General features: G+C 51.0%; 1 protein-coding gene across 2 annotated transcripts in view; it reads right to left on the reverse strand.

The window, feature by feature from the left end:
- Positions 1-456: 456 nt before the first annotated feature.
- The window catches only part of VPS26C (VPS26 endosomal protein sorting factor C), a 44109-nt gene continuing 26098 nt past the window's right edge, over positions 457-18467 (reverse strand). For both annotated transcript variants that reach the window (XM_059164712.1, XM_059164711.1), the window contains 7 exons: positions 16706-16849; positions 15407-15556; positions 9453-9533; positions 6173-6247; positions 3059-3209; positions 2703-2855; positions 457-1715 (listed from right to left, as the gene is read on the reverse strand). In XM_059164712.1, the coding sequence (XP_059020695.1) occupies positions 1633-1715; positions 2703-2855; positions 3059-3209; positions 6173-6247; positions 9453-9533; positions 15407-15556; positions 16706-16849 (837 nt within the window). In that variant the 3' untranslated portion in view covers positions 457-1632. The remainder of the gene's footprint in view (positions 1716-2702; positions 2856-3058; positions 3210-6172; positions 6248-9452; positions 9534-15406; positions 15557-16705; positions 16850-18467) is intronic.

Here is an 18467-nt window from a genome sequence, read left to right on the forward strand (position 1 = left end):
CGCGGGAGCCAGGCCCCGCGTCTGCGGGAGCTCTGACAGCCTAAGGGGGCGGCTGCCTACGGGGCACTTCCCGAACACGACAGGGTCACACGGAGTCACGCTTCAGACCCCTCCCTGCCCCTCCCCGCCCCTCCCCGTCCTCTTGCTCACATGGGAGAACCCGGCAACCCTGAGCCTCCGACAGTGGATGGTCCCCAGCCCCGGCCACACAGCCGGACATCTGTGATCTCCTTAACCCCCGACGGGAGGGACTGGCCAAGAAGGGGCAGCAAATGGCAGCCTGAGCCCCTCGTCTGGGCCACTCAGGACCGAATGACACGAAGGCGAGAGCACCACGGCGCCGGCGGGTCTCCAGTTAACAGCTGCGCCCTGAGAGCACTCGTCCTATTTATATCCGTAAAAGCGCTTTACTGAAGAAGTGATACAGCAATGTACCTCCCAAACCTTTGCTCAAAATTCTTATTTAGCTTTTTTTTAATCATTAAAACTGATTTCTACCTTTGAAACGCCCCACAGAGTACGGCCTCTCTGTCTCCCGATACTCTGAACACATCATCAAAGACAGATCACTGCTGACGTCCGGGGACCATAAAAGGAGATTTATAGACCAGGAACGTATTCTCCGGGAGCCAGACTAGAAATGACCCCGTGAGTAAGTTGTATCGGTTTCACTGGTGAAGCCCCGCGACAAAGCAGGGCCTGCGTCAGGTTGGTTTGCCCTCCGCGTCACATGTCACCAGATGCGGTCCCAGGGCGATGGCAGCACGGCCAGGCGTGGGGGCGCGGGAGGGACATTGGCCCGGCCACCTTGCTCAGGGCTGCCCGGGGAGAGGGACTGTCGGGGAAGGCCAGGTGGCGTGCAAAGCTCACAGCTTATTCCTGAGGCCGCGGCCACCGTGGACCAACCGGATCAGACGGAGGAAACGCGCTGCAACAGGCTCTCCGCACACTATGAGCCCCGGTGGCTTCACCTCGGGGGACAGGCCACGCCACTCAGAACCCACCACCAGCAACAGGTCCTCCTGTGACAGCCAGGAACGCTCGGTTCCGGTTCCCTCAATGTCCTGGAGTCATCACGAAAACCGTGATAGAAGAACTACAGAACAGAGTGGAAAACGCCACACGGTTCCAGCGGACGCCGCCCGGCAGCCCTCCTTGGACGGTGCCTACAGACGTCATAGACAACCGTCGGCTTGTCACTGTCCCCCACACAGCCGCTTTCTGCCAGGGCTCTTAGCGACACCCACTGGCCCGGTGCCGAGGGTTCCCTTTGCCCCCAGACCCTCACTTCCCAGCCAAGTGCTGCCGCGGTCACAGTTTTACTGCTCCTTAACAGGCCCGATGGGCCGGGAGTCCGAGGAAATCGTGCTTTCTGTGAACCGATCTCGCCACCCACAGTTAGGAGGTCCTGATGCACTGTCCGGACCAGGTCTGATGAGACGCGCCCCACCGGAAGCGGAAGCCTCGGGGAGATGACGAACACCAGTGATTGTACTGAGGGGTCGGATTCATTTCTGATACAGAATCACCTCGAAAATAAGCCTATGCTGCTGGCTTCGGCTCCCATGAGCGCTGGCTACCCACGGCATGTCCGCTCGGCCTCGCTGGCCGTCCACACCGCCTGCTCCCGGGCTACACCCTGCAGAGCTTCAGCGGAAAGTTCTCCGTGATGAGGTGATCCGCGTGAAGCAGCACAACGATGTTGACCTCAAATTCTGAGAAGAGAAAGAACGAGCGTTAGGCTGACCCGGCCCGGCGGCCGACACCCCGTGCCCACTGCGCTGCGGGGGGCTCCGAGAGGAGGTGGCACGTCCGTGGTCCGTCACCCCAGGCTTCCAGAGGAACCAGCGAGGACGGGGCACTGGCCTCTGAGCACCCCTGGTGCACTTGCTCTGAGGAAACGTGTCTCCTTGCCTTGCGAGAGGAAGGGGGTCTGCTTCCCAAGCACACCTCATTGTCCTCCGTCTTTACTAGAATCTTCTAAAATTCCTTCTGTTCTTTCATACTCTTGCTTTATTTTTCCACTTGTTACTTTCTTTCTTTCTTTTTTTTTTTTTTTAAAGCTTTTATTTGTTTGACAGAGAGACACACAGCAAGAGAGGGAGCACAAGCAGGGGGAGTGGGAGAGGGAGGAGGAGGTTTCCCACGGAGCAGGGAGCCCGATGTGGGGCTCGATCCCAGGACCCGGAGATCAAGACCTGAGCCGAAGGCAGATGCGTCAGGACTGAGCCACCCAGGCGCCCCCAGCTGTGACAGTTCTTACTGAAAGAACCTCTCCCTCTCCCCCTGCTTGTGCTCTCTTTCCCTGTCAAATAAATAAGTAAAATCTTTAAGAAAAAAAAAAAAAGAGAAAGAAAGAAAATGACCGAGAGATCCTAAGCTGGTGGAACTGTGGCCTTCGCGATGGTCGCGCCGGCCCTGGACTGTGGCGCTGCGTCTCTGCTCAGACGCCGCCCGTCCCACGAGCCTCCCTGACCCGCGCGCTCCCCGCTGCCTCGCTCTGCAGCGTGACAGGGTGGCGCTGTCTCCGGTGGCTTCTCGGGGAGCTTCTGTTGCGCGACCCGGGGACCGAGTGCCCTGCGCTGAGCCAGCCCCAAGCAGACCGGCCTGTCCGCCTCGGGGGCGCTCGGGGGCGCTCGGGGGGCCCCACGCTCCCGGGCGAATGGGGCGGGCCCGCGGGCGCGGGGAGCGGGCGCGCTTACCCACTTTGAAGTTGGTGGTCTCCAGCGTGGGGCAGGTGAAGAGCCGGGGGAACACCATGTGGATGGGCACGGAGAGGCTCCGACACACATCCCCGTCGGCGATCTGGATGTTCTGAATCTCCGTGGCGTCGCGGGCGTAGCCTTCTGCACACCCTGCGGGAGGCAGCGCGCACGGTGCGGTCGGAGAACAGGGACCCTCCCCACGGCCCCATCGGTCAACAGGCCGCTGGTGACACCTCTGCCATCTGCTCCACGGGATCTAGGGCTCCCTCCCCTCCACGTCTCACTTTCTCAGACGCTTCTTGGCATCGAGGGGCGCCGCCCCCCCCCCATGTCCCCCCACGGGCCACCCTTACCGCAGGTCTCCACGCGGACCAGCTGCAGCTCTATGCTCTTGATGGCAGCCTCCGAGCTCTCGACCACCAGCTCCCCGGTCAGCGGCTGCGTGATGACACAGTTGGTGGAGTTGAGGTGCCCTCTGATGAGAAATTTGGGGAGCAAGGCTCTCTGGAACGAGACAAGGGACGGGGGGGAATGGAAGGTGCCAAGGGAGCTCACTCCAGAGGCAGTCATTGGGTACAAAGAAAAACTAAAAACAAAGTTGGGCAATTTTTATAAAACCCGCTGGGCCCCTGTTTTACAAAATGGTAAAAAGGTACAATAGTCCTTATATCTCCTGTCAAGTTGATGAACAGACTGAATTATTCAACCACCGCCTGCAGACACCCGGCGCCGACGCTGCCTGGCCGAACAGCCAGCTCCCCTAGAGCCGTCCCGACTGCCTGGGTCAGATCTGGAAGCTCCTTCTCACCAAGCGACACGACCTAGAAACTCCTGAGCAAGCTGCCAGCAGTGTTTACAGAGAACCGGTCACACACACCCCAAAAATGTCTTAAAAGAGAATCAACTGAAAAATGCTCCCAATTAAACAATTCTGAAAAGCTAAGATTCTTCCTTTTATTTCAAGAACATTTAGAGAGAACAATTCTCATCAGTGCTTGACTAAGACCTTCTAGACCTTTCCCCTGTACACCTAGGAACCTGGTCACGGTTAGATGATGATGTTTTTGTGGGACACGGATCTGAGGCATCAGAGGCAACTGTTCTAGCACACGTCGCCCAGCTGGTCCCACGTGACAAAGCTATGTCAGAGTTTAAAACACCACCATCTCACAGAAGCCAAATGTGGCCACAAATGTGAGCCACAGATGTAATTTAAAATTTTCTAATAGCTATCTTTTTTTTTAAGATTTTTATTTTTTTATTTATTTGACAGAGAGATTGAGATCACAAGTAGGCAGAGAGGCAGGCAGAGAGATGGGGGGAAGCAGGCTCCCTTCTAAGCAGAGAGCCCGATTCAGGGCTGGATCCCAGGACCCTGAGATCATGACCTGAGCCAAAGGCAGACGCTCAATCCACTGAGCCACCCAGGCGCCCCTAGTAGCTGTATTTTAGAAAGTAAAAGGAAACAGCTAAAATCAACCAATATATCCTAAATACCACTTCCACATGTGATCAATATTAAAACATTACGCTTATATTCTCTTCCTCTTTGAAACCCAGTCAGCACCTTACACCTATGGCTCAGCTCGGCTCCGACCAGCCACACCTCGAGGGCCAGCGGTCACTGTGGCTGGTGTTTGCCCATCGTCGGCGCTGGGACTGGAGAGCAGGGAGCTCTGTACGTCATGGCCCCAGAGGCAGAGAGGTCTTGATTCAAGTCAAAGAGAAAAGTCTGGATTCAAGACAAAGTTCTAACAACAATGAAAAAGTAAAGTAGCTATTTGTTTAGGAAAATAAAAAGCAGTTGCAATCTATATTAAAATTCTTTTAGGCAACTGGTGAGAAAGAAAACTTTCAATATCCGGCCGAAGATCCTGACTGAACATTCGATTCACCCTCTCCTCCCAGGGCGTAATGTTAACATAGACACATAAACTACGCCAAGAAAGTCCATTAGGGTCGCCACGAGGAAACACCCCAGTGAAGAGTTTCTGTGCATGAAAGTGCTCAGGGAGGCTCCCAGGAGCTCAGGGGATCATGCCTTGAGGTTGGGGGCACAAGAGTGTCCCCAGCAGGGGGCAGCCCTGAGATCAGGAGTGGCGCCCACCCAGGGAAGGAGCAGTCACCGAGGGGGGCAGGAGTGGCCTCTGGAGTCAGCACGTGCCCAGGCTGCCACCACAGCTTTCCTCAAGGCAACTCCCCCGCCAGGACACTCCCAAAGCAGGTTGGGCAAGGCAGGGCAAGCGTCCGCAGTCATTTACAGCCACAACGCAAGGTGACGCCCTCACCCCCAAAGATGAGCTACCAGCACACCCCGAAAGAAAGCCCACAGGGTCAAACACGTGTTCCCCAGCAGCAAAGCTCTTGTCAGAGTGCGTTCATAACCAGAAGTCATTCGGGCTAAGGACAGACACTCTAGTCAACACGGCCATACGTATTCGATCTTCATCTATAATTATAAGCTGGCAACCAAGAATCAACAAACAGCTGAGAAAAAAAAAAGCAAGAAAGATGCACACCCGCTGCAAACAGAATAACCAGCCCTAGAGAGAGACGAAGGGCCGTGCATCTGCAGTAAAAGAAGGGGCTATCTTGGAAAAGAAACCACTTGGAGATGAATGATGCTCTTGCTGAGGGAAACATGTCAACAGTCGGGCGACATACCAACTGGAGAGTAAACAAGTGAGCTCAAAGACTGTGCCAAGATTCTCCTTGATGCCTCTGAGAAACACTGAGAGAAGTTCACAGAGCTGAAGGAAAGATGGCAGGCACCATTAGAAAGATGACTAATTAAACACCCGAATCTGGCAAGGGCTTTGAAATTCCAGAATGGTAAGGATGGGGGGGTGCTGGAATTTTCTGGGCTGGGGGGAAGGGAGAAGGAGGAGAAACAGGAGCTCACAAATATTTGGGGATCAGATCATCAGTATCACAAGGTACCAGAAAACCAGGGAGCTCCTCTCCCAAGTTCAAAGGGCAAATGAAATTGAAGCCAGAAGCTTCCACCTACCTAGACAAACCAGGGTTCAGTGTGAGAGCAAAGACAGGTGTCTATTAGACACTCAAGGATGTAAGTTCACTTCTCATCCTTTCAGAAAGAATGATTCTAGGATGTGCTCCAGAGGCACAAAAAAATACACTGAAGAAAGAAAAGAAGGTAAGAGAAAGCAGAGGAGAGCAATGACCACGGTGAAACTTGCAGTAATTCAGTGTTGGCTAAATCATGACTGTTTACTTCGGGCAACTACGAAAAATCATTTCTAAGCCAACAGAGGCTTCATACTGGGAAAAATAAAACAGATAAACTGGAACTTAGATTTCAGACCATTTCAACAAACAAGAGGGGTATGGTGAGAGGAAAATGCAAAAATGACTTGATACCCAAGGGAAGAACTGGGCCACGGGGCGTCCGCGGGACGCAGCGGCTAAGCGGATACCCAGGCCCGCAGAGCCGAGGGGAGCCGTACCTCTTTGACGTTCTGCAGGGTTTCAGGTGTAATGGTGAAGTCCACGGGACTCGGGGTCAACTTCCCCTTCTGAGGCTAAAACAGGAGGCAAAATCCAAATCAGCTGCTTGAAGCCAAGAGCCCCACAGGCCAAACTCCCCTTTCCCCTTCTGGAGAGACAAAGGGCAGCATAATGAACTGGAAAGGACTTAGTACTAGACGCAGGTCGTGTGGGGTCCAAACGCACAGTTTTGCCAAAAATCTACATTGTGTTCTTTGTCAAATTTCTTCATCCCCTGTGACTCAGTTTCCTCATCTGTAAAATGAGGGGACTGCTAAAAAAAATAAGATAAAATTAAAAAAATAAAAATAAAATGAGGGGACTGCTTTCTTAAAAATCTCTTGGGGCCCTTTTGGGTCCAGAAATGAAAAGTTAGACCTAAGAACCGAGAGTAGCATTCATGGAAGGTATTTATTTTAAACCCCTCTCTTAGAACAAGAGCTGACACTGAACTAGCACGATGACCGAATCGGGTACTGTCCCTGTCAGTGGTCCCATTTCTCAGACACGGACAGTGAGGCGCGGCGAGCTCCCATGGCTTTCTCCGGTGGTTGAGCCAAGATTCAAACCCAGGTGGTCCGGCTCCAACACCTGTGCAGTTAGCCACTCAGCTGTCCACCTGGAAGGCCCGCTCCTCTAAACTAGAAACGTTACCATAATTACGAACGATGGTCCTCGCCACATCACGTAACCACAGAAGCCACCTGGGCGGCCAAGCGTCACCAGGGCCTGCCTGGTGTGGCGCGCTCGGGTGCCGGGACCCATAGGCCGGGGGCCGCGGTGGAGGAAAGGCACCGGCCAACCCACCGAGTTTACTCATTTACCGAAGCACATTCTACAGTATTCTTCTTAACAGGTTCTTGAACACACGCTTTGGGGGACACATTCTTCCTTACAGCATTTAAAGGAATATTTGAGTTGGCAACTGGAGATCACACACGGTTTGGCCTTCTCTGAAATCATTCACAAAGAACAGGCTTCTTGGGAGGCTGTGTGTTGTCGGTAAGCTGTTGAGAGGGGGCCCTGGGACCTCTGCCCCTGCTGCGTACCCTGAGCTGGCCCCGGGGTGGGGGGCCTCCAGTCCTGAGTGGGCTGTGGGCCCTGGGTCGGGGGCCATGGGTTGTCCTCAGCTGTGCCTCGCCAGGGAGAGAGAGGCCTCCCCCACTTGCTGGTCAGCAGGGTCCAGAAATGAAAAATTAGTCCTAAGAACCAAGAGTAGCATTCTCGGAAGGTATTTACTTGGGGCCCAGCTCTGGACAGGGAGCTGAACTTGGGCTCACTCTCCTTCGCAAAGTTAGAGGCTCTTTTTGCTGAAAACCTAAAAGGGTGTGTCTCTTCTCGGGACTAATCCACATGAAAAAAACTTTTTTCCCTTCAGTTTCAAGACCCTTCATAAAAAATGGAAAATACCTAAATCACATCACTTCCAAAAAAGATAATTATTTTTAATATTTTACATGTTTGTCACTAAAAGAAACAATGAAATACAGTAATTATTATTAGTAAGAGGAAAACTATAAATGTCGGAAGTCCCAAAAAGTCACAAAAATGATGCAAATAAAGGACATCAGTGATTTTGCCAATCTTATCCACCGGAGACGTAATCTCCCATTTTTCCTGAACCATTACTAAAAGACACGCGTGGACATTCTGTAACAGTGTAAAAGAAATCCAACTGCAAATATTCCACAAACACCAACCTACCTCACCAGAGAGCTCTGGAGAAGCCCCACTTCCTAAGGCCCATGGCAAAGACTATGGGACCCGTGTGGGGTCCCCAGGTCGCTGAGCCCGACTCAATGCCAACGAAGCTGTAGGCCACACCGGGTACATGACCCAAGGAAAGCCAGTGGCTCTTGTGTCTGTCCAATCTGGATGGCACATCGGACACAGCCTGCAGCCTCACAGCACCATACACACATCCAGTCTCTGTTCACCTGGGCACCTCCAGGAACCCCAGTCTGGCTCTCTCCTGTCCCCAAACTGCTCAGAATTAAATCAAAGGCAGATGGACCACATTCTGAGTCCAGGTGGCTCTTCAAGGAGGGAACCAGGCTGCAGCCCGAGAGAGAGGGGGCAGGCCAGCCCCGAACCAGAGGTGTGGGCTACAGCCCCGGGAGGGCAGGGCAAGGCCCGGCAGCTGCTCTGATACCGGACCTGGAAAGCCAGGGGACACAAAAGAGGGGAATCCAGTGTGGTGGACATCTGTCACCACGTGACGCACCTGGGGCAGGCGCTGCCCGTCACTGCTAATTTCTGCACGATGACCGAGTCGTCGAGCAGATGGGCTGCAGAACGAGGTCTCTACCTTGAATTCACCCTGGGTCGCCTACAGCCGTGGCGAGGGGGGCCCCATTCAGCTGACATGCGAAAGTGATTTTTTTTTTTTTTTTTCAAAAGTATCCCTCTGGCTTTTCCAGCAGTCCACTGCAGGGGTTCCTGGTCGGGCGGCTCCTAGAGACACACAGCTCTCCTCCAAATTGCAACTCAAGCCTCAGCCTCCTTATATGTTTGGCTTACTCATCCTTTAGTTCTTTTTTTTTTTTTTTTAAAGATTTTATTTGACAGAGAGAGATCACAAGTAGGCAGAGAGGCAGGCAGAGAGAGAGAGAGAGAGAGGGGAGGAAGCAGGCTCCCTGAGAAGCAGAGAGCCTGATGTGGGACTCGATCCCAGGACCCTGAGATCACGACCCGAGCCGAAGGCAGCGGCCCAACCCACTGAGCCACCCAGGCGCCCCCCGAAAGTGATTTTTTAAGAACATTCTGTCACGGGAAGATGTGAGCAGAAGGTGTTGGGGGAGGCAACCACCCTGGCCCCAGGTGTCCCCACTGTCCTTGTCGGGCAGAACAGGGCTGTGGGGCTCTGACCATTCTTCAGCGGGGCCAGGCCATGGCTCTGGGCTGCGTTTGCCGCAGCAACCGTGAGGAGGGGTGTGTCTCTCTGAAGCAGACTTGCTCTCTGCTCACTTTCTCTGAGGGGGGCTCCCAGCCTGGTGCTCCTCGGCTGAGGCACAAGCCCCCCAGGGGGGTTCTGGGCCTTGGGGAACGAGGCACACGCCGATGCTGGTGCTCTGACCCGGCCCAGAGAAACAAGGTCCCTCGTGTCCCACCTGGGAGTCTCTTTCCCCAGCAGCCACGACACGGCACCAGGCTGACGTGTCAGCTTTGAATTGGGGTCAGACACCAGACCCTACAGAAGATTCCTGAGATCAAGCACGGAGCCCCCCAAATACAGCTTACAGCGGAGTGAACGATGAATTCGCAGGTCTTGGTCAAGTCCTTGGCCAGCAGAGACCGCCGCATGTCACAGCGCAGGGTGTACTGCAGGGAGAAGTCGGAGAAGACATCACATTAGTGTCACCTGCTTTCATTGTGGAATTATATTCGGAGAGACAAGGAAGTCAACGTACTTTAGGGAAATTTGGTCCAATTACCGTGTTGTTTGAAATTAATATATTTAATAGGGGGAGCCAATGCTCACATGAAGGCATTTCTACAAAAAGACCAAAACTAAGAACACTTAAGGTGGTTCCGCAGCCTAATCCCACAGTTGGACCCACCGGTACAAAGGCACAGTCTTAGCTGTAACCCAGGGAGAAAGCGGGGGGCGGGGGCCCGTGGGGGGCACAGAGCAGAAAGAACACGGCCGCAGAAGCGAAAGCCAGCTCCAATCCGGTGACCTGTCTCACTGCGCGAGCCCTGGGCGGATGAGGCAACTCGTGTGGCCTTCGGCCTCCTGCCCTGTAGAAGGGGGACGTTATGCTTCAGCAAGAGCCAAGCGAGATGCTCGCTGCGTGCTGGGCACTCAGCAGGGCGTCTGGCGGAGAGCAAGCAGCTCTCGGTAAAGCGGCAGCTACTTTGTCATTAGGACGAGAAAGCGCTCAGGAAGGACCGGGAGCCCCAGGACCGCATCCGGCATTTCACGGAGCAAGGTAAGGCAGGCGGCACCACACTAGCTTCTAACCTGGCTGTGTTCAGTCTCTCTGCCATCCCCGTGCTCGTTTTCTGAACAAGCCACTGCCGGCGTACCACACCCCCCAGCCCGCCCCGGGGAGAGCCGGCAGCCCCAGAGCTAAGGGCTCTGACCTAGGACTGCTCCTTCACACTCCTGTCTGTGGACCGACAGACTGATTGGTAACAAAATTCTATAGTGCCATCACGGTCTTAATGCTAGCCTTCCAAAAAAAAAAAAAAAAAAAAAAAAAAAAAATCACATAACCAATACTGAATAAAGTTAGCTGTTTTTTTTTATCATCCAGGGAAAACTTCAGAATTCTGTTAAAAATGATTTCTGTATCTGGGACTAAATGCATGGTTAAATCAAGAAGCTACATTATTATGAACAAACTAATACATTATATGAGAAGTTACTAGACATTTAAGGTACCATCAGGAGATTAAAACACTTTTTTTAAAAATTATTTATTTATTTATTTTGGAAAACACTTTTTAAACAGAAACATTCCTTGTCTGCAAGGACCTTTTCATATACACACACACACACACATATATACACATATATGCATACATACATACACATACATATATATATACACACACACACACACACACATATATATATATATATATATATATACACACACACATATATATACATATACACCCTTCTGAGATTTCTACCTGGTCTCCCCAACCCAACAGGCTCAGTGAGGCCTGGTGCTGTCAGATCCGTACAGGCATGTGTGCATACAGGTGTGTGTGCACGCAGGTGTGTGTGCACACGCAGTACGTCTATGTAGGTGTGTATGCACGGATGTGTTTCGCCGTTCTCCTGCACAGCTCCCATGCTGTCTGGCACGGGCGACATTCTGTTCAGGCTTGCCTGGTGTCTCGGATTCTTGTCCCGGGGGGAACTTCCCCTTCCTCGTTTTTCAGTCTCAGGGGTTTGGCGGGGCTGACCCCCTCCTCCCCGAGCCCTCCTGGGCAGAGCTGCTCCAGGTACTGTTGGGAAGGGTTCTCTCCACCGAAGGAGCCGGCCCAGGAGATGGTAAGCCTGAGGCGGCTTAGCCCTACCAAGGCCAGGAAGAGGTCTAGAAGAGAGCCCTAGAATGAAAGAGGTCTGCACAGAAAGCTGAGCTGGACCCGAACCCAGCTTTGGCTTCCCCTTCCCTGGAGCCGCTAGCTCTGTGGTCCGTGATACTCTTTTTAGGCTAAGTCAGTTTGAGCTGGATTTCTACAACTAGCAAAGGAGTGAGAACAACAGGCATCAACTTCTGGTTACAAAATGTTTCTGAGCACGGAAGCCACCATCAGTCATCCAGGGCAGCTGCTAAGTGACGGTGGGGAGAAAGGTGGCCAGAGAGGAACACGCTGGCATTCTGTTCCACGAGTGACGTGAGTTCTCTCGCATGTACCATCTCAGTGGATTCTAAGGATGGTCGCTGATGCAGCCACTTGGCAAATACATCCTCGGGGCATTCTACATGCCTGGCACTGTGCTAACGAAGCGTTCAAGCCAAGATCTCATTCATCTCCTAGGAGGAGAGGTCATGAAGGCTGGTCGGGGTCACAGAGGTGGGATTTCAACTGACACCTGCCAATTGCCAAAACCAGGCTCTGAATCCTTACGCAATACTGGGACTCAGGCCCGGACCTAGATCTTTTCATTTTATCGTGATCTTGCCCAGCGGCTAAGGAGGATCTCGGGGGTGGGAGGTCAAAGGGGGTCAGGACGGACAGACCGAGCAGGGCGCCAGGAGGAGGTACAGACAGGATTGGATCTTAGGACCGTCCGTAAGCACGAGGCCAACAGAAAGAAGAAGGAAGAAGCACGTCAGCAGACGCAAAGCAGACTCCTAGAAAGGATATTCGCAACTGTGACGAAGAATGACTAGCATCTGGACACATTAATTCTGAAATACAATTCTGCAGACAAGTTGCGACTGCTGTAATGTTGGGTTACAGTATAAAGCCTTGCTACTATGGCCGCAAGACTAGAACAAACTAAGATAATTTGCCTCCGATTTACGTAACTTGTAAAAGCAAAGGTATTTGCACAAAGGGCAGCTGGGAGAAGCAGGCTGCTTCTGGTGCACGCGATCTAATCACAAAGGCAAGAAACAAACACAACGTGCCCGGGAAGAACAGGACCAACCAGCACCAAGCCTCCACCTACAGAGTGACAAGGAAACCCAGACCCTGCGAGCTGGAAATGTAATACTCACTATGCCTTAAATCCTTTTTTCTGTCTTAAGGTTTTTACCATTTTTACATTATGTTACTACAATACAATTCAAACCATCCCTGTAAAATGTCTTGGCGCCCACATCATTTGAGGGAGAGGACGTTACTGGGTTTAGCAACACTTTCTGTCCCAAGTAATGCACCCGTGAATCTTCAGGGAAAGCACAGCAAGCAAGGGTGGGGGGTGGGGGGGAACGCCCCGTGGGACCCCTGCCGAGGCCAGCCCTGTGATCCCACAGTCACCGTCTAAAACTAGAAGGCTAGCAAAAGACCCTTCTAGAAACTGAATGAATGAATCAATGAATGAAACATAGATTTTTTTAAAAACCACCATCCTGGTTTCACTCTAGAGGTATATTTTCAAGGAGCCCCTGGCTGGCTCAGCAGGTGAAGCACGTGACTCTTGGTCTTGGGGTTATGAGTTCGAGCCCCATACTGGGTGCAGAGTTTACTGAAAAATAAAATCTTTGAAAAAGAAGCATGTTTTCTCAAAAGGAGCAATAACAAATGTGAATACAACTGGGAATGAGAAGGTATTTGAGAATTTTTGTTAATCTGGATAGGCGTGAAAATGCCAGCGTTGACTACATGGGAGAATGTCCCCACTTTCTGGAGACAGATATTGACATAGCTCATGATTCTGTAACTGACTTTGAAATGACTCAGGAAAGATAAACACAGATGAAACAAAAATGGTGAAATTCTAATAAATGCTGAATCTAGGTGATAAGCTCTTCTAAATCAGACGTTAGGATGAGAAGAAATCTCTTCATCTTTAGGAATCTGTGAGATATCTGGGGGGCAGGTAGAGAATTCTAGGTTGTAGCACTCTGAATTAACCCTACAGGGGTGAAACCCGATGACCAGAACAAAGGTTGGGTCTGGGTGACCATACACTGTACTGAAGAATTCGCCACCTGCTAGCCCTCCCGACAGCATTGTAAAGCATTTCCAGTTTACACACAACCAGGCAGGATGCAGGTACACGGCTTTTTATGCACAGTGGACTCTTAACAATGTGGGGTGAGGGGTACCGGTCCCCGCACAGTCAAAAATCCATGTACAACTTGTGACTTCCCAAAAACTGACTACTGAGAGCCTGTTCTTGCCCAGAAGCCCGACGGGTAACACCAACAGTCGATTACCAGGTGTTTTGTATGTTGTATGTGTCACACACAGTATCCTTCCAAGAAAGTAAGCTAGAGAGAAGAAAACCACAAGGAAGAGAAAATACATCTGCACTCTAGAAGATCCAGGGAAAGGGACCCGCACAGTTCAAACCCATGTTGTTCAAGGGTCAACTGCACATCTGCATGCCCTCCTTGGCAATATTTGGAAAAGGATGAGATTTCCAATTTGATTTAAAAAAAAAAAAAAGACTTTTTAAAAAAAGCAATCTCTGCACCCAACGTGGGGCTGGAACCCACAACCCTGAGATCAAGAGTCACGGGTTCTGCTGACTAAACCAGCTAGACGCCCCTCCAATTTGATTTGAAACAAATTAATTTCTTCTCTCTTTTTTTGAAGACTTTATTTGATAGAGAGAGAGAGATCACAAGTAGGCAGAGAGGCAGGCAAAGAGAGAGGAGGAAGCAGGTTCCCCGCTGAGCAGAGGGACCGATGCGGGGCTCGATCCCAGGACTCTGGGATCATGACTCGAGCTGAAGCAGAGGCTCTAACCCACTGAACCACCCAGGCACCCCGAAACAAATTAATTTCTTAACAAGAACAATGAGCACAGGAGGAAAGCACAAGGATGACCAGTGAAACCCGAATGGTAGTCTTGTCGGTTTCTCATGAACATCCGGATGCTCATGTTATTAAATAAACAGTATTGAAGAGCTACGGTGTCGGGAAAGCAAGGCGATGCTGCTTCTGGAGAGAGAATAAGTATGATGTTCGAATGAGACGTTTGAGATGCCGGCAGTCCTGCTAAGAAGGCATGCTGCCGGGAAGGACTGCGGTGAGGGCACCGGGACGTACGCGGACCTGGGAAGCTGGTCGTTCCTGTCACTTCCTGGGCGCTGTCCAAAGCCCTCAGTGTTCAGATTGCCTGAAACAGGTGCACCCAGGACGCAGGACTAGATGTGCTTTTTCGGGCCAGAAAGACAGCGCCTGCCGTGCAGGATGTCAGGCGGCCTGTGCGTCTGCTCACCCCATCTTGCCGGCGCTGCGCAGCCCTCGCACGCACACAAACCTTGAGTTGAAACTCTCCCAAGTGTTTCGGGGATCTGTATTTTTGAAGGCAGGGGAATGGTCTCCTGCCGAGACCAAATTATCAGCGACAACTTCATCAATCAGGAAACTTCCCAACTTTCCGCCCTGCTGCACGTACGCAAGACAAAATGGTTTTGTCTCGCGCGGCAAGGGGAACCCTGCAAAGCTGGTATCACAAAAGTCCCTTTCTTTCCACTGAATAGAGGAGAGGCTCTCTCTCGCCTGCTCACTCTGAGTCATGACTCCGCGCTGTGGCGCAGACAATAGTGGCTGTGAAAGGCGGCCTGGGCCGGCGGAGGGAGACAGGAAGTCATAAATTCGCTTCCCCTCATTTACAAGGTTTGTTCAATAAAGAATACAAGCCTATGTCAGAGTAGTAGCCTTTGGATATCTAACAAAGAGATATTTATACGTTTCAAATAGACAGCGCGGGTGCCCTAGAGGAGCGCGGGCCTAGCTGTCCCCGAACATTGACAGCACCCCTCGTGGTGCCAACGTGGCCAGAACAGGGGCCCCAAGGAAACAACAGAATTTTTTAGAAGAAGCTCTAGCCGGGGTCCTCCGGGGTTCCTATCCAAAATAATGGCCACACATAAAATGCGTTCTGCGAAGCAAAATGAGAAATCAAAACAGAAAGTGCACGGGCGGTCTTGGCATAATTACAGTATTAAACTCTTGGGTCCATCTATTAATTCTGCCGCCAAAGATAGACGGAGCCGTTTTTGCAGAAGCCAGGCCAGGAGATCCATGGCACGGGATTGGGAAACTCTCACCTGAATGTTGACAAACACGCCGTGGTAAGTCTCGTACAGAACTTTGTTGCCCTTCACGTGCAGAGGAAATTCAAAAGGAATTTCTGTTTTGCCGCTGGGAAATTTCCCTGGCTTCACCATTTCGATGGTGCTGTTGATAATCTGGATAGGCTGTGAAGAAAAAGCAGTTCGATCTATCAGCACGCACTTCAGATGCATTGCCCAATCACCCTGTCTATTAATGATCTCCCAAAAGACAGGCACCTCGGGCCCTTGGAGCTGACCCGGCCCATGCCCTGGCCGGCCCAGGGCTGAGTCTGTGGCTCAGGACCCGGTGGGCTCGAGTTTCTGGCACAATTACGGTTTGTTCACAGTACCAGATGCTTAGGTGTTTGGTGCACATCCAAAGCCATATTGCCTATCCTTTCCCCCAAAAGCTCATTTGCTGTCCTAACAATCCTCCTGCCAGGCACCCCTCCCTTCAGAATGAAGCAGCAGGCGCCGCACAGTCAAGGTGCTGGGCCAGGAGGGCCACCGCCGGAACCCGGGGGTCCTCACCAGCCCGTGGGTGCTTTGGACCCCATCCGCGGGGGGGAGTGAGCCCGTCCTCGGCCCTGTGCGCCTCCGGGGTCCACTGGGACCCACCCAAAGGCAGCTCTCACCCCTCAACTAGTTCCCGTATTCAAAGCCTCAGAAAATCTACCACTTCTGAAGTGAGTCTCTGAGTGCTTCTGGAAGAAAACAGGGAGACGGGGAAGGCCCTGAGTCTGAATGTGGTTCCTGAGAACCTTTCTTTCCTCTGACCTTCGTCCCCCTCGAAACTCACAGTTAATATGGCCCTCCGGAAAAGGTATAGAAAAAAAAAAGTATAGAAGAAGAGTTTATATTCTGGAACACATACCTCTACCCAAAATGACAAAAAGGAGGAAAGGCCACGGCTCTATCTGAGTCTTACTGGAGTGTCAACTCCAAGAGCTGCTGCGTGCACCGTCCCAGCAACGGTTTTGCTTTTGGAAGGGCAGTGCCAGAAGCCACAGGCACTTCTCAGAAGGGCTCTGTTCTCTTTAAAGGCTGAGTTTAGTGCACTTACAGTTCTCCTAATCCTATCTTATAGGAATAAAAACAGGCAGACTTGCAATAGAATATAATCAGAGGGAAAATATCTGAATATTTCTGCAGTTTGATCAGCAAGTATTATAAGCAGGACCACCACTAGGCCTTGCAAAACATCCACAGGTAAAAATAAAGCCAGAAAACAAGTAAAAACAACCACACGCATCGGGATAACGAACTAAAAATGTGCAACGTCAGCACTCTTACCTTAACGGAATTATAGAAAGCCTCGAACACTCCCACGCTCTTGGCACTGAGCTGGAGGTTCACGCTCCCTTCCACTGTCAAAGACACTCCCTGGTGCTGGATTGAGTCCTTCCCAGATATGACCACCACGCCCGAGAGCACTTCCTAGGAGAGCAGAGATAGCAGTCAAATTAAGACGTTTTTGCATTCACCTTATTTATGAGCAGAAGTAGGTCATCTTATGGAGCACTTTGTTCAAAGGTACAGAGAGTCACTGAGCCACGTAGTACAGACCAGAGACCCGGACGCTGGGATGGAACAGCCTCAGGGAGGAACCGAGGGTGTAGGGCAGGGCCAGACCCTGGGGGAGCACTAGGGCGAGTGGGCAGCGGATCTCAGGCATCGCCACCTGCCCCATAAATGTCTGATTCCACAAAAGGCAAGGAGCTGGGTCAGAGGCAAAAGGCAGATTCATCGCCCCACTGCACACAACGATGTGTAATGACCTCTTCAGAAAGAATACAATAAAATCCTTTCCTTTGGGTTCTTTCTCAGTTATGCTAAAATGACTAAGGATTTTCTTTTTTTAATTTATTTTTGATTTTAAAGATCTTATTTATTTATTTGACAAAGACAAAGGCAGCAAGAGAGGGAACACAAGCAGGGGGAGTGGGAGAAGGAGTAGAAGGCTTTCCACAGAGCAGGGAGCCCGGTGCAGGGCTCGATCCCAGAACCCTGGGATCGTGTCCTGAACCACCCAGGAGTCCCATGACTACGTGTTTTCAAGTGCATAACGTAACCCAACTACTGGCCCGGTCCTCTCTCTGCCAAGGAAGCCTCACTGAGGAGGGGTCTAGAGCTTGTCCACGGAACACGCGAGGGCACCCCACCACTTTTGCTAAGTCTTCCCCGTCTCTCCACAGCCCGGGTCACTCTGCAGACACTCAAGCCCAGATTTCCCCAGATCACAAGTCATTTAGGAAAGATTTCACAACAGATCATCTATTCATCTATCTGAAGATAATTACAGAGTCACAGAATATGGACATTATCCTCTCTCCTGGATGGCAGTCTCTTCCTGTCACTGATTTGCTATGGGGGGTTTTGGGTGGAGAAGGAAGTTCAGGAAGACAGCAGTGTCCTCCAGAGCGGAAAGAGAATCCATAGTAAATTCAAACAACATGTTTGTGAAATGACCTTCAGAAATGGAGCACGACTGCTGTCAAACAGTAATACGATGGCAGAACATTACTGACAACCAAACCAAAAACAAAAACAGCAAAATTAAAAGGGGCCTGCAGATCCAGGCATTAAAAAACCATCTGTCCTATTGGTGTTTAAATCTTTTTATTTCCTCTAGTCATCCAGTGAAAAAACTTTTACCAAGTTCTCACAGTATGAGGAATTTGGGGAGCAGGTAATAGTCTATGTCCCTTAAATGTGCTAAGTATTTTGTCTTCGTTTCCTACTCCCCCATAAAAAAGTGCATAAACAAATTTAAATGAAAATTCCTCTGAAATAATTTGACTTTTAAACTTAATTAAAATTAATTCTATTACTTCTTGTATAACCCAAATTAAATAGAAGTCTAATTTTTAAAAAATTTAAATTCACTAGTATATTTTTAAAAATTTACTTGACCAGTGTGTCCCAGAATAAAATGAGGCAAAACAATTGCCACGAACTTTATCACTTGTGCAACACAGCAGCACTCGGGACACTCTGCTCCTATCTAATCATATTTTCAGTTAATCTCACGGGAGCAGGCTCCGGGCTGACCACT

This window comes from Mustela lutreola, chromosome 2 (genome assembly GCF_030435805.1).
Source record: "Mustela lutreola isolate mMusLut2 chromosome 2, mMusLut2.pri, whole genome shotgun sequence".
NCBI classification, from domain to species: Eukaryota; Metazoa; Chordata; class Mammalia; order Carnivora; family Mustelidae; genus Mustela; species Mustela lutreola.